Raw genomic sequence first — 15,125 nt, 5'->3', positions numbered from 1 at the left:
TAACAATAATGAAAGTATAAAATATTCAAACATATCTTTGTGCAAGAGACATAATCTACTCTCATTGTTTTCCAAATTCCTGCTAGATGACTCACTGACAATATTGCAAATCTGTGTTTCAAGAATAACAGCATTTTCAGATTTGTGTTAAATACAAATATTAACAAGCTTTTATGTTCTGATCCCACAGAGAAATTGTCTGAACTTGCCTAAATACTGGCATTTTCAGCTTTCTTGAGAGAGCAGGGAAGGCTTTTTCCTTCTTCTCTGAAATTCCTTTCAAATATTCTGTTATAAATTTGTCTTGAGTTCTGTGTGTCCACAACATAAGCTTATCAGCTAGATTTTCTTAAATAATTCTCTTCTTAGCTGAATACTTTACATTTAGACTTTTATTGCAGCACCACTAGTCCATTTCATAACTATTTCACTTAAAACACAGATTTCTTTGTACCAGTGAAGTGCCTCAATGCCTTCATACGCAGAAGGCATTTTATAGAATGTCTTGTGATTTGCGGCGAAGGCACTATTGAGACATTTAAGATGATGTTAGGTGTTTGTGTACCAGTATCTTACGTTTGGAATTTCAACAAAAGTATTTCTCTCAATTCTTTCTCTTCTGTGCCTTTTAGGCATTATCTTAGCTTTCTGTCACTCTGATAGAATTTGAGGTTCATGGCTCTTTCTAGAATCAAAAGACAGACAGACATTCACTTTAACATCTTGAGTATGCAAAGGTTTCTAGTGATTTTTTTTAGATACAGTGCTTAACAACTGAAGTAGTTATCGGATACAATTTACAAACGCACTGAGGTTCCTTAATCCCATTGTCTACCTGTTGTTTGAGATGCCTTGACATATTTTAAATCTTGTACATTTCATACTTTTCTAGTTATATTTTAAAAAATATGTTGATAAAAACCTTACAAACTTGGTTTAGATAGTAAGAGAATACGGAATTAAAGACAAATTTCCTGGATCCCATGTTATACATAAATAAAAGACAATTTTTTTCCTAAGTCCTATAGAGATGTATAGAAAAAAATATCCCCTGTTAAGTTAAAATTGTTTAGTCAGTCTTCAAAAAAAGATCTGAAAAGATTTTAATTATAGTTTTATAGGACAATTGTATTAGTAATTATATACCATTTTTAAAAAAAATCTTCCTGGAGGTTTATTAATTATGTGATAGAAACATCTCAGTTACAAACCTCTTAAATGTCAAAAATATGCATTTGATATTCAATTGGTATTAATTTAACATGTAACAACTCACTCTCAAATATGAGTTGTATGTAGCAGCACGTTCAAGATCATGTTTTCTGTCTACCCGTTTTGGAAGTCAGACTTTCATACAGACTGTCCTGCTTAGAGCAAATGCCAACCTATTCAAGAGACCTAATGTTCACCCAGCATCTGCTACAAATACAACTTTCGCAGGAGCAAGTATGTTGACTTTACTAGTGAAATACGTGTAAAGGACTAACACAGCTACTAAGATGAGAGTTTGGCTACAGGATTGCATATTTGTAAATGAACGGTCTCTGATACTTATTTTAGCTGTGGCAGCAGGGTAGGAATCATTGCTATGCATATGCTACATGAAGAAGCATTGCTAAGTACCTCCACAAGTGTGAATTTTGTATAAATCAAACCTGTGTTGTAACTAATAAATAGCAAATATGTATTCTTTTTTTTTTTTCAGAGCCCTGTTCTAGGCTCACTCTGCAGTATCAAGTTGCCTTTGCTACGCTGTCTAATATATGCAAAAATTAAAACCATCACCTTCCAAACACAAATTCCTATGCTCGCAAATAGGCCCAGCCACTCCATCTGCTTCCCTGTCTTGAGAAATGAGAGCTTTTGTTGGCTTAGTTTGTCTTTCAGGGAACATAGGATACCTTTACTGATAATGAAAAAACCCCACAAACCTTTCCTGTCACTATATAGTGTGTCTCTTCCTCAGCACTTTGCTGGTAGAAGTTATGTCAATCGTGCTTTTAATGCAGCCCTGTCCACTTGTACTGAATGACTCAAAATTTATTTCAGCTATACATCTTTTAAATTCTCATGGAGAGATGAATTTATACAACTTTGATACACCTTTACGTTTTCTCAAGAGAGTAAAGGGAACTTTGTGTATATTAATATTAGACTTGTGAGCTAACTATATCTGATATTTATTAATTTTTCAGTGGTAAAAAATGTAAGTTGGAGACTGAGGTGAACAAAACACTTCTGATTCATGAAAGACTTGGGTTCACCTTGCCAGTGCCATTAATCATGAGCAGAGCTCAAACAGATTGTATAGCATTGCAGAGATTTGAGGAGAATATAAGGATATATGCACTTTGGGAACCAGAAACCATTGTCTAACAAAATGTCTATGCCTTAGATCACCAGAAAAAGTCACATGAAATAGTTTTACAGGAGATCTTCTGTGGTGTAATACCTTGCCCATATCTGTTCTATTATCTGCACAGCTATATTTATGCATGAGTATGTACATAAAGTGTGGACAAACATGCTGTTTTATATTTTTATTCTGCCTCTGTTAATATTTTGGCAAAAACAAAACTAGTAAGGTTTCCATCCTCAAAAGGGTTTCTAAAATGTTTGATGTGGGTCTGACAGTGAAATACAGTGATATACCAGACTGTAGCAGATGGTCAGTTGAAAAAGAACTATCTCTATAATATGTATGTCTATAGTATCTACAGAGTAACAATCTAATTGCAAAGAAAAATGATGTGGAGTTCTTCACATATACTGCTTTAGTGATACTTACAAGGGAAAAAAAATGCCTTTGTACTAAAAATACAATAATACTCTTAAAAAAACCTCTCCATTTTACCTTCTAATAATAGCCTCATTTTAAAAGAAGAGGGGGAGCCAAGGGAAATTTCCTTCACATAAAGAAATAGCTGCTTTCATTTTTTTATTATTTTGGAAAAATGTGATACTTGCATGAATATTTTAATTATTCATTGATATATGCTAAGATCTTTTCCTTTTTAATTTGGACTTTACACCTTCAGAGTGAGCAATAGCATTTTAAATTTAAATTTTCAGTGAAATTTTGGAAGAAGAAATATGACATCTTGACATAGTTTTTTTTGTCTTTTAAAAAAACAAGCATAACCCCCCAAAACAACATACACCACCCAGCACCACCACATCCCCACCCCCCCTCATTTAATTTTAGTCATTAGATATACTCCAGGAAATGATCTCCATTTCTGTTCTAAAAGAAGTCAGCAGATTGCTATTGCTTCTTGTCTTAAAGTTCTTGTCCAATTTACCATTCAGTTTTGTAACACCATCACAGCAGACTCTTTACCACTTAAATGATAAAAGTTTCAATAGGCACTTTAGTGGAATTACGAAAAAGCTACCACTCTTCCACCGTGATGCCAGAAAACTATCTTCTTTCTAAGTCAGGTCAGTAAACTGTACCTTGTAGGCCTGAGCTTGTCTCAGTGTAATTCCAGAGTAACAAAATAACAACAACAAAAAAACTGTGTATATTACAGGATTTATCTTTCCTTTGCAGATCAAACCAAAACTGACAGTATGATAAATGTAGTAACTTGCTGGAAACAGTTGCTGTCTTTTATAATCAAAGGAATCCTGTCCTATTATAAAGCTTAGGTTTATCTTTTAAATTTGTTGTTGGTTTATTTTCTTTTTATTTAACTGCTGCAGTTGTACTTAAGTGACTTTGTCAGGGTTATAACTTTCTTCTTCTCCAAACATGTCTGCCAAGATCTTAAAGCGGGGTCCCCAGTCACTCAGATAGTCATAATCCTGGTCTGCCTCTGTAGTAAGGGAGTCTATAGAGCTGAGAGACTCTGCAACAGATCCATTTCCTTCATAAGCATAGGTTGCCAAGGAGTCATAAGGGGGTGCAGTTGGATCTACATCATTTTCCTGCAGCCTTTGATTAATGAAATCTCTTATGTCTGTGTTATCTTCCACTGGTGGTCTCTGACGCGGAAAACGCAAGGTGTCTGGTTTTATGTCCCTGCGTATTTTGTTGTCTTCAATCACTTTGGGATTCCTCAGGGCACCTATGTCGAAAGCCTGGGTGTCCTCTTCTCCACCTCCTTCATCATCATAATGGATAACATTATCTCTGATGTCTTCTTTAGAGGTCATCAGGGTGTCCTTTTTCTTCTGCCTTCGTAGTGCTACATACAGTACCACAATAACTGTAAAAAGAGAAAACTAAAGTTAAGACATACATGGAAATAACTTGGTACTCTAATGATGCATGATCTTATCTTTCTTTGAAAGCTGCAAGCAATCAAAGGGACTTTTTTCCTTAGAAGATATGCTTCTACTGTTTTTTTTTTAAAAATAGGAGTGCTCTAGCCAATGAAAAGTCATTTGTTGTTTGATGTATGAGTCTAACTCCTTAGTGCTGCTGAAGGAAGTAATAATTTCCCTACTGGCCTGCATTGTGAACAAATAGAATTGGCCAGGGCTTCAGCTTTTTGGTTCAGAGAGACAGAGAGATGGGATTTTTTTAAAAATGTCTTCCATAGCAAAATAGAGAAAAATTCCCAAATTTCTATATTGAAGAGAAAAAAACTTCACAGTATTAAAGAGAAAAAAATAATTTGGAATCTTTGAAATGGAGAAAAAATAATCCTACTTGAGATTTTTGTACAGTACACTTTGGCCTCTTCAGGGATCTGCTTTGAAAAATCCCATGTGATATGGTTCTGGAGAGAAAAGGGGTGCAGGAGAGCTGGTTGATTTTCAAGTATCACCTCTAAGCTCAAGAGTGGTCCATCCCGATGAGAAGGATATCGAGTTAAGGCAGTAGGAGACCTGCATGGATGAATAAGGATCTCCTGACTAAACTCAGAGATAAAAAAAAAGAGGCATATAAGATGTGAAAGCAGAGGCAGGTGAGCCAGGAGGAATACACAGTGACTGAATATGTTGGGATGTGGTTAGGAAAGTCAAAGCCTGTCTGGCATCAAATCTCAAACTCAATTCATAGAAACATGAATGGCAACAAGAAGGGCTTGTACAAGTACAACAGCAGCAAAAGAAAAGTGGGGAAAATGCGAGCCCACTGCTGAATGGTGCAGGGGACCTGTTGACAAAGGACACAGAAAAAGCTAATCTACTCAATGGCTTCTTTGCTTTCTGCCTTTGGTAGAAATGCCAGTGTTCTAAGCACTGTTATTGAACTAACACAATGATGAATACAGGAGTTAGAATGATTATAAATCTATGGTCAGACTCGTGGTCTAAAATAACTCCTGATTCTGGCTGTCTTTTGTGTAGAAATGAGTTCCACAAGACTTACTTCAACTACACTTTTAATGACTCTGTGTCAAGCCAGATTCACAGCAAGAAATTAAAATCCAAAAGCAGTTTTTAAATCAATGGAATAGTAAGGAGGCAGTCTAGATATAAGATAAACACCATTCTCTTAGTTTACACACAGCACTGGAAATCTCGTTATTTATACATTTGTTTTTCTGGGCAATATTGCCAGGATGATTGGGATGAAGGAAATTATTAAAGGACCAAAACTCTTTTCCAGACATAATCTCAGTAATTCAGTTTGGTGTTCTGTGTAAAGTGAAAATTAAAATATTTTCATTGGTTTTGTATATGCCAAAGCATCAGTCAGCAGCGGAGATGGTAAGTTCTTTGACATAATTGTTTTTGATTGAATATACTGTTTTTTTTTAATACAAAATTTATTTATTTCAACAAACCATTAGGGAAACATGAACAAAGCTCCGTTAAAAGTCTCCTTTATCACCTAGCAAATTTGGGGGAAATTCAGACTTAGGTATCCCCACTTCCTCAGATATTCCACCATTGTAAATGATCTTTGTACAAAGAGCACCAAGCTTTCTGCTGCTTAGTTCATACCGTCCAGATCACTGGACACAAAGGTGGCAACTTGAAAAGCTTTGCTACAGCTATGTGTTTAGGGTTTCCAGGCACTTCGTTCTGTAACAGAGAGGTTAGATAGCCTGGGAGTCCTGCCCTAAGACAGATCTCTAAATGACTTATCTCTTCACGTGAAAATAAGTTAAACCTTAGTTTGTAATGGAACTTCTTTGAGGCTGAGGCTGACCTCTGACTGCTTTTACACAGGAAACCCTTAAAAGTAAAAAAGTAGTCCCAAGGAACTGTGGTAAAGGAGACAGCTTCTTTCACATTCTTCTTTCTTCCAAAAAACTGACCTAAATTTGTTTTGTTTTGTTTTGTTTTAATTCTTCAGAATGGGTGTATTTGCTATTAATTCCTATTCCACGGGAAGTATGACCATTTGTTACTCTCATGCTGACTTGAAACAATGTTTTTCTCAAAACATAAAATTTTTACACAAAATAGAAATTCTGGCTTTTACCACTACTACTCAGAAGCTATTTATGTAATCCTGAGCATGTCATAATTTACTTAAGTGGTTAATTACTCTTTTATCCAAATGCAAAGATATATCCATATGTTATATTCTGTGTCTGCAGCTATTTTTGCCCATGCATTAGACCTACACAAGGAGTAGCGTGAGATCTAGGAAACCCACTAGTATCAAGAAGAGGCATAGGCTAGCATCTGTAAGAATCAGTCTGCTTTCTGCAGCCCATATTGTGCCTGTGTAAGCTACAAAGTTGATTTTATTTCATTACCTGTTCATTAAGGCTATATTATAAGTAGGATGCACATGAGTATTAACAGCTTTGGCCATGCTGTAAATAAGGCAATATTTAAATATAATGTAGATCAAATGAAAATGCTATCTTATGGAATCCATGCCTGCCTGAAATTAAAATGTTCTTGTGAAGTTTTGTATGGATCTAGCCAGTCACAGCCTACATTACAGTTAATTTCTCTTTTCTCTTTTCTTCATTCTCCTTTTGCTCAAGTTGTCATGAAGAATTAAATAAAGACCCTTACTAAGTCCTTACTGCTGTTACTATCATTAGGACTTGTCTACCTTAGTAATAGTCTAAAAAATACTAATTCTTCAAGAAAAGTATTCAAACAAAACTGTTTCAGAGAAAAAATTATGATTTGGATTCCACTGAAAACTAGTGCTCTTCTTCATGCAACAAGAAATACGTGGGGGTTAGAAGATTCATGGTCATGGTCAGCGTTTTGGGATGCTTTTCTAGAAACACAGAAGCATAAAAGTTCTCGTAAACTGTCACACATTTTCAATGGCTTTTCTTAAACAATAGATGAAGCCAAGAACAATGTAATTTAATTCACAGATGAATCATTGGAGTAATGCACTTCACACGGTTTCATGAGAACTAACCTAGAAGTATAACAATACACAACAAGATTGCAATCAGTGCTCCTGTGCTGAGGCCTACTGGTAAGAAGATTGCTTCCACATTGCAGGACAAGATGGTACCATCAGAATCACATCTGCAAACGCGGATAGTCATTGTGTTTGTGCTGCTCTGGACAGGGTAACTGCTATCTTCTATTACTACGGGAAGAAAGTACAGCTCTTGCTGCCTTCTGCTGTAACCATTTCTCCTGGTTTCAATCCCTGCTGTGTTGTCTGTAAAACAGGACACAGTTATTACAGGATTTTTATTTTGTACTTCAATTCACCATTGTAGTTTATATCATCTTTAGTAATAGCTCTTCTATTTTTGAAACAGTGAATAACATGCTTTAAGTAATTGCCTGTTTTATCATTACAGAATGTATTGTATTCTGACTGGTACAGCTATTTTTTGCAGAGCATTAAATAATATTCCATTTCTTGTAAACTTGTTAGCTTGACAGCTAAAATTTCAAAGCCATAAATAATAATTGAAAAAAGAATTACAGGTATTAGATTAAGAAGGTTTTCCAGTTTTTCTTTTTTCCTTATCTCCTTACATTCCAAGCATGTAGTCCAAAGGACTTTGCACACGGATTTAGAATTAAGTCTCTATTAATCAATTAATTTCCCTTTAAAATGGAAAAAAATAAACCTAGACAAAATGCAAAACCCCTTCAACTTCCCGTCCCATTAAAAATAAAAGTACAGAAATTAACTGAATACTTAATAATCAATACATTTTCCATCAATTAGTCATGAATGCATTCAGAACCCCTAGAAATTCTGTTTTGTTATTTCTTACCAGTAGATACTCAGTTCTCACTGCTTTTCTTGAATCAGAGTAGCAAGGAAATGATGTGCAGATTAAAATAATTACATTGAAAGCAAAACTAAAATGAACTATGGAAGGAAATTAATTAGCTGACAGATTTGCGTGAAGGTAACCTGAAGCAGTCACCGTTTTGTCATCTCACCCATGTACTTTACTATATCTTTAAAGGAGGTCACTTGCTGTCCATGTTAAGAATTGAATCTCTTAGATTTTGTCACTTAGTAGATGGATTAAGGACTCTGAATTTAATACCCAAATGTTTGTGTGCTGTTCTGATTAAGGACAACAAGAAGGAACCCTAAATACTCAAATTCAGATATGTTATGATCAGACACCATTGAGAAAGCACTTGATTGACAAAATGCTTATTTCAGGTCCCTTCTTTATCAAACTCAAACATGGTACATGGACACATCAAGTCCAGTGACACCTAGTTTTGAAAAACAAAAATGTCACAAATTTACTTGAATCAAACCAACTTCCATCTTCAGCTTGTTCTTTCTCTCTTTGATTAATTATCTGCACTGTATAAAGAGTTTTAGATCTAATTTAAAGTCATCCAGTTTAATCTTATTTCTATTCTCACTGCTATTAATACAATTATTTCTACTCTTTCTTTTCTTATAATTGCAATATCGAAGACCACTTTAATACATGTTACAATGCAACTAAATGACTCTCCATTCTCCTTTGAGAAGAATAAAACAGATTGAGTTCTTAAGTCTTCGACTTCAAACAATTTTTGTTGCCCTTCTACGACCCCTTTCAATTGTTCAAGCTCCTTTTGAGAGCATGGACACAGGCGTGTGTTTGAACTCTCTACAAAGCAGCCTGGAGCTGCAGCCTGAAGCTAAGACAGCTTCTGGTTCTTCAGTCTGTTGGCAATAAATTCATTTTCAGGATGTGTGTGACAGTCTGGAGAGAAGGAAAATCAACTGAGTGTTCCCAGCAAGAAAGTAGCCTTCTAGAGAGGAGAATGTGGCCAGCAAAATAGAAAGAGGAAGATGGGAGGTTCACTGGAAGCACTACAGCTCTGTCAGGGCCTCTCACTTCTTTTCATAACTGGTGAATTGGTCTCAGTGCTGCTGAAGGCATGGTCTAGGAACATAACATTTCACTGTGCTTATATTTATAGAGATTCCAAGTGGCAACCTTGAGCTTCTGCCTTGCTTCTGTCTTCATTGAGTTATATTCTGAGGAAGTATGGGATCTGGAAAAATATACTGTCTTGGGTGTACTACAAACATATTATACCTGCAGTAATATCACACCACTCATGATTTTTATCTGTGTAGAATAGCACCAATTATTGGGCTTTTTCAAGTGTCTAAAAATGTTAAATGACACCTTTACCTGTAAAAGTGTTTGTTGTAACACAGTGAACAAGACTGGTTCCTCAAAAAAAAATCAAAATTCCTTTCACGAAGTACCTGCTTGGTACTAGCATGTTCGCTAAGTCAAAAGATAGTGATATTTAAGTTTTTAAAAAGTTTCTGTAGTGAAAATAAGATTGTGTTATTATGCCTTTAAATTGTGCACAGAGCAGACTTTCCACCTTTTTGACAAACAAAAGGCAGAAGATATTGAAAATATTGTACAGAGTTTTGGTTTGGACAGATTTTTCTAACAGCTCTGTAAAATCATCAAAAATTAAAAAGTCTTGTATAGTTGGAAAACATGGCGCAAAAGCTTTTTTTCTCTCTTCCTTTTGTTTCAATAAATATTGTACTTCTTTTTTTAGTAAGGGTTAAGAAATGCTTTTAAGAGTGTGTATATAGCTATGTACACACACAAATATTTATTGATGAAAAATTTTATATCTTGATGGTTTTTAATTTCATTTTTTATGGGAGTATTGCATTTGGTTTTGTACAGTAGAAAAAGCTTGTTAACAGACTACTGAGATCCAAAGTCATTTTGGTATCAACATTACTGAATTAAACAGGGAAATTTAATTATCTAACAATATTTGAGCAATTTCCCCACCAAACTTAGATGCTAAGCACACTTCAAAAAAGTTATAAACGAGAAAGGCCATCGAGTTTAATTATTGTATAGCCTTTTTAAGTTTAAATATTTTTTTGAGAAATTAAATATGTTAAAATGACCTGAGAAGAACTGGAAGAATTATATTTAAAATAATAATTTGTAATTATTTGAAAAAAAATGTTGGTGAAATTAAAAGTATTTTTTAGTAAATGGACAGAAAGAAAGAAACTAAAGCTCTTACTTCAAAGAAATCTTGACCAAAAGAGCAAAGGTATTTAGAAAGACACCGTATTCATGTTACAGGACTACATAATTATGAAGATACTACCCATATGGGTCTTCAAATGTGTTAAAAAGTGAAAAGATGAAAGTAATTAATGTAAAATATGAGGATGCTCTAAAGAGGAATGTTTTCCTTCTTCTGTTAAGATATAGAGAACATTTTTTTGTTTGTCATGCAGAGTTTTCCAAGGAAATACTACCAACAGCTAAGTAGGGAACAGAGAATAACAGAAACTACAGTGCAGCACTAAGAGGAAGTAAACTTAAACATTATCCAAAATTCTAAGTTTTGTGGGACACAGATGTAAAGCATTTAATTCTTGCTTGGCATAATTACAGCTAAATATTGAAATGTCACATTTTAAACTACTAGTAGCTGTGTCTAAACCAAAGTGTTTAGACTAAGCACCTCTGGAGAAGACGAATGAGTTAATTTTCTAAGAACAAAAGTAAGGGGACATAATCCATTGTAAGGTTGCCCTTCATATTCATTGAGCTGTCTGTCTCAATAAAACAATTTGAACAGCCTCTGACAAAATGCTGAACTACATATTTTTGGTTTCATAAGTTAATGTTATTCACGTCTGCAATATTATGAATTATTATTGTTTCACTATATACTGTATTTACAACTCATTAAATGAAATTCTTTGCTGATCTGTAAAATGTTTTTAGCTATCTATGACGTACTAAGATAAAAATAATAAGTGTGGGAATAAACCATTTTTGTCTTGTCATCTCTTCACAGAGGAGCTATATAAAAAGAAAAAATAAGCACAATTTATTTTTCTGCAGTTTCAAATGTATTTTTTCCCAAACTTTCTTAATAATGGTCATCATGATTAACAGTTGTGATTATTTTGTTGACTTTAATTTTGTATCGGTTAACATTGACAAAAGTGCCTGATTTCAAAAATACTGCGAGTCATATGCTTAAATAATTTTTAAAAAGGCTAGATAAGTGGTTTCTGCAATTTTTTTCATTCTGTATATTACTCATTTCTAGCCCATTTTAGGGTTTGGGTTACTTAATTTTCAAGAAAGAAATCTTTACATCATACTCAGTATTGTCTGAAATTTAAAATAAAAATAATGATGAATATAATTAATAATATATATATTTAAAAATAAGAATTATTTACTTTTTCTTAAAAGTAACATTTATAACCTACATAGACAAAGGAATGCTTCTGAACTTTATTGGACAGTGTCGTGGTTTTTTTGGACTGAGGGTCGAGACAAGAACCGAAAGGGAGCACCCACCAACCATGGTCTCGGGCAAAACATGACTCAGGCTCTCTTAATAAAACAAAAGAATTTATTAACAGTTACTAAACAAAAGACAAAAGGGAACGAAACCGGTTACTTGAGAGGAGAAAAGAGAAAACAAGGCCCGATCTTAAAACAACACCTCCCCACCCCCTATTTTCCTTTCGTTCCTGGCTCTGCCTTCCCCCCAGCGGCGCAGGGAGACAGGGAATGGGGGAGTACAGGTCAGTTCATCCATGTTGTTCACTGCCGCTCCTTTCTTAAAGGAGGAGGAGTCTTTACACCATTTTTCCCTTGCTTCGGTGGATCCCCTACTCACAAAGAAAAAGTCCCCAAACTTTTCCAAAGTAAGTCCTGCCCGCAGGATTGCAATCCTCCCCATGGATCGCACCAGTTCGGGCTTTACCAGTCTCGGTCTCTTAGGGAGCTGCTGCCACTCGCGTCGGCGTGGGTCGTCCCACGGTCTCCAGATGCCTCCACGACCTCGTCGTGCATTCCATGCCCCATTATCAACAGTACCTGGTTGCGCATCCCCTGCTCCACGACCTCTCCTGGGCTCAGGCATCTCCTTCCCGACGTGGGTCTCTCCACGGGCCACGAGTGGGTCGCTGCTCCGCCGAGTACACCCTGGCTGCAGGGGGGCCGCCTGCCATCTCACACCGATTTGCAAGGGAAGCCTCAGCTCCAGCACACCTCCTCCTGCTCCATCTTTGCTGACCCGGTCGTTGTGGTTGTCTTCTCTTAGATATTAATCCTCTCTGGGGGAGCTCGGCCCGGCGGGCACCCCGGGAGCGGGGCGCTTACCGAGTCCCCCATGCGGCTCCCCCGGCGCCATCTTGAGCACATGGCGCCAGCCCGGGCCCGAGCGGCCGCTCGGCCGGGAGCCGGGAGCGAGGGCAGCGCCCTCCTGCTCTCTCCTCGCTCCTGAGCAAAGAGCCCTTTCCCGCCCCTTTGTCCCAACTTAAATAGGGCAATTCGCAGAGGCGCCGCCTTGGCTCAACCTCCCCCGGGGGGGATGGGACTCTGTTCTGGTGGCACAGGGAGCAAATCCCCTCCCCTGCCACCAGAACACCCCCCCACATATCAAACTATCACAGACAGCTTTAGGTGTCCTTTCTTTGCAGAGTAAATCCTCTTTTATGAAAAGATTGTCATATCACAGTTCTTTAAAGATCACCTAATAGCTGATAAACTCGTTATTTTTTTTTCCTTATTTGATTAAAGTAATTAGAGGTGAAAATTTACAATAGTTTACTATGTTGTTTTAGCTGTGTCTGTTCACAAGACTACATGCTTGAAGATCCATTTTTTTTTCACCTTGCACTGTTCTTTGCCGTTTACCAAAAGCATACAAATGAAAGAGGAAAAAAAAAGATGATCAGCCATAACAAAAATTGGGGGAAAAATCAGAGATGTAAATTATATAAACCTATAAATTACGGAGAGTGTTGTGAGATGTTATACTGCAGCAGCAGTGTCCATATTCAGAACTAATTCTTCTGCAAGACTATGCATCCTCCAGAAAGCACAATAGCTGGGTACTTTGAAAACAATTAGCAAAGTAATAGCAATTAAACAAGGCAGCAACAGTGCCTCGTTTAAAGGTATACCTGCATCTGCATATGAGTTCTTCCTGAGATACTGAATGATAAAAGGAAGAAAATAAAACAGGTAGTAGTGTTTTTGCAGGCCTGTAGGGAAATGTCAGACTTTGGCGTCCCTTAAAAATGAGAAAAGGTGCAAGACCTGCATTAATATTAGTATTTGTCCTATATAGTTTAACAATCAGAAATGTCAAATGTAAAAGTGAGTCTGTAGATATGACTCTAATACAAACTAATCATACTTGTTATTACAATCACAGCCTGCTGCTCTGAGAGAGAGATATGGGTAAGTAACTTACTTCTGTAGTCATGGACTGTGAAATTTGGTTTGCTGGAAGCCTCAGCTGACAGTCTGAAGGAAAACCTTTGCCCAGCTGGTGACAAATCTTTGTCTGCTGCAGTGACAGTCTGTATCACCTGAAATCAGATTAAGATTAATTCTGAAGTCAGTTCACTCTTCTAAAAGAAGCAATTTTGTAGAAGTGCAAAGTGAACATCCAATGAAACAATGACAGGGAAATCCTGTTGGATTACTCTCATTCTCCTAATATATTGAACAGTCGAGGCAAGAAGTCTGAATACTATAGCCTTCAGAGGACTTGTGACGTCTCAGAAGGTCTCACTTTGACATATCTGAAGGAAATCAGAAATATTTACCCCATATTCTTAGCAGAATTATTTAATATTTGCCCTTTGTATCAAAATACTAGTGATTATTTTCAGGTGAGTGATTGCTTAAAGACACTTCACTTTATTTGCTACTACTACGATCACTGTTACGACTGGTACATGTTGAAGTACTTCACAAAGCTGCACCCTAATTTTACAGCTTGAAATGAAGTAGAGAGGGTTGGTATGTCTGCACCATCTAGGCATGAAGGAAGTTTTAGGTCCCAGAGTCCTATCTACTAGATTTCAAGTAAACACAGTGCAGTTAAAATGTTTTATAGTAGGATTGCCACTTATCTTTCAGAAAATAAGACATTTTTTTATGTAACAAAGGTCTAAGTAATAATAATTTTTGACAGCTCAGTGTTTGTCTCAACTTTCCCCTTTCTACTGTTAGTGCCTGGATAAGGTACTTATTAAAGGTATCTGACAATTAGAATTTAAATTAAGTTGTACAGTAGTTAGTTGAAACATATTAAAAAAATAATGGTGACATAGGAATATCATATAAAGTAATGGACAAATCTGTAATAAAGGCAATAAAAATCACATGGACTGATCACGTCTTACATACATATAAAGAGAAGTCACTGATTACACCGCAGGCTGAATACGTTCTTTTCATGGCTGGCAATAACTCTCAAAGTTGAACAGTTGAAGTTATAAGTCTTGGAAACAGTATTAGCTGTTAATATGTATGATGGTCGACCTTGGTGTTTTCCAGCACTATGTTTAATGGCACAAATTTAGTGCAGAAAAAGCACATGTCAACAGCTTCTGGCGCTAGCTTTATTAATACTGGCATCACTCATGGTATAAGGTGATATTCTGAATCTGAAATGGGTTTTGCATGCTGTGTATATATTTGAAACTGCTTATAAAAGCAAGCTTTCAGGAGGAGAGGATTGTTTTGGGGGTTGTGGGTTCTTTTTGTCAGAATAGGACACAGATATTTGTATAATCCATCCTAATCCATTTATTCACTTCGATTTTACTCTCATATTTAAGTGTCTTTAAGGAAAGAATTCTTTCTCCTGTCATAGCTACTAAATGCATAGTCAAGGGTGGCTCAGGTCCAGATAATCAGGGATAATAAAAATAAATAAACCATAAATGGACTATAAAGGTCAACAAGGAGGATTCCAAATGGTATTTCCAAAAC

The 15,125-nt window shown here is 36.2% G+C and overlaps 1 protein-coding gene across 3 annotated transcripts in view; it reads right to left on the bottom strand.

The window, feature by feature from the left end:
• Positions 1 to 3,711: 3,711 nt before the first annotated feature.
• The window catches only part of CDH12 (cadherin 12), a 172,857-nt gene continuing 161,443 nt past the window's right edge, over positions 3,712 to 15,125 (bottom strand). For 2 of the 3 annotated variants that reach the window (XM_086609022.1, XM_086609023.1), the window contains 3 exons: positions 13,594 to 13,711; positions 7,298 to 7,549; positions 3,712 to 4,211 (listed from right to left, as the gene is read on the bottom strand). In XM_086609022.1, coding sequence (XP_086465148.1) covers positions 3,712 to 4,211; positions 7,298 to 7,549; positions 13,594 to 13,711 — 870 coding nt within the window. Of the gene's footprint in view, positions 4,228 to 6,391; positions 6,394 to 7,297; positions 7,550 to 13,593; positions 13,712 to 15,125 lie in introns of all 3 variants that reach the window. The other variant, XM_086609021.1, reaches the window with a different exon arrangement.

This window comes from Tauraco erythrolophus, chromosome 3 (assembly GCF_009769465.1).
Source record: "Tauraco erythrolophus isolate bTauEry1 chromosome 3, bTauEry1.pri, whole genome shotgun sequence".
Lineage (NCBI taxonomy): Eukaryota > Metazoa > Chordata > Aves > Musophagiformes > Musophagidae > Tauraco > Tauraco erythrolophus.
The sequence above is the reverse complement of the archived record's forward strand: the minus strand, read 5'-3'. Positions and strand labels throughout refer to the sequence as shown.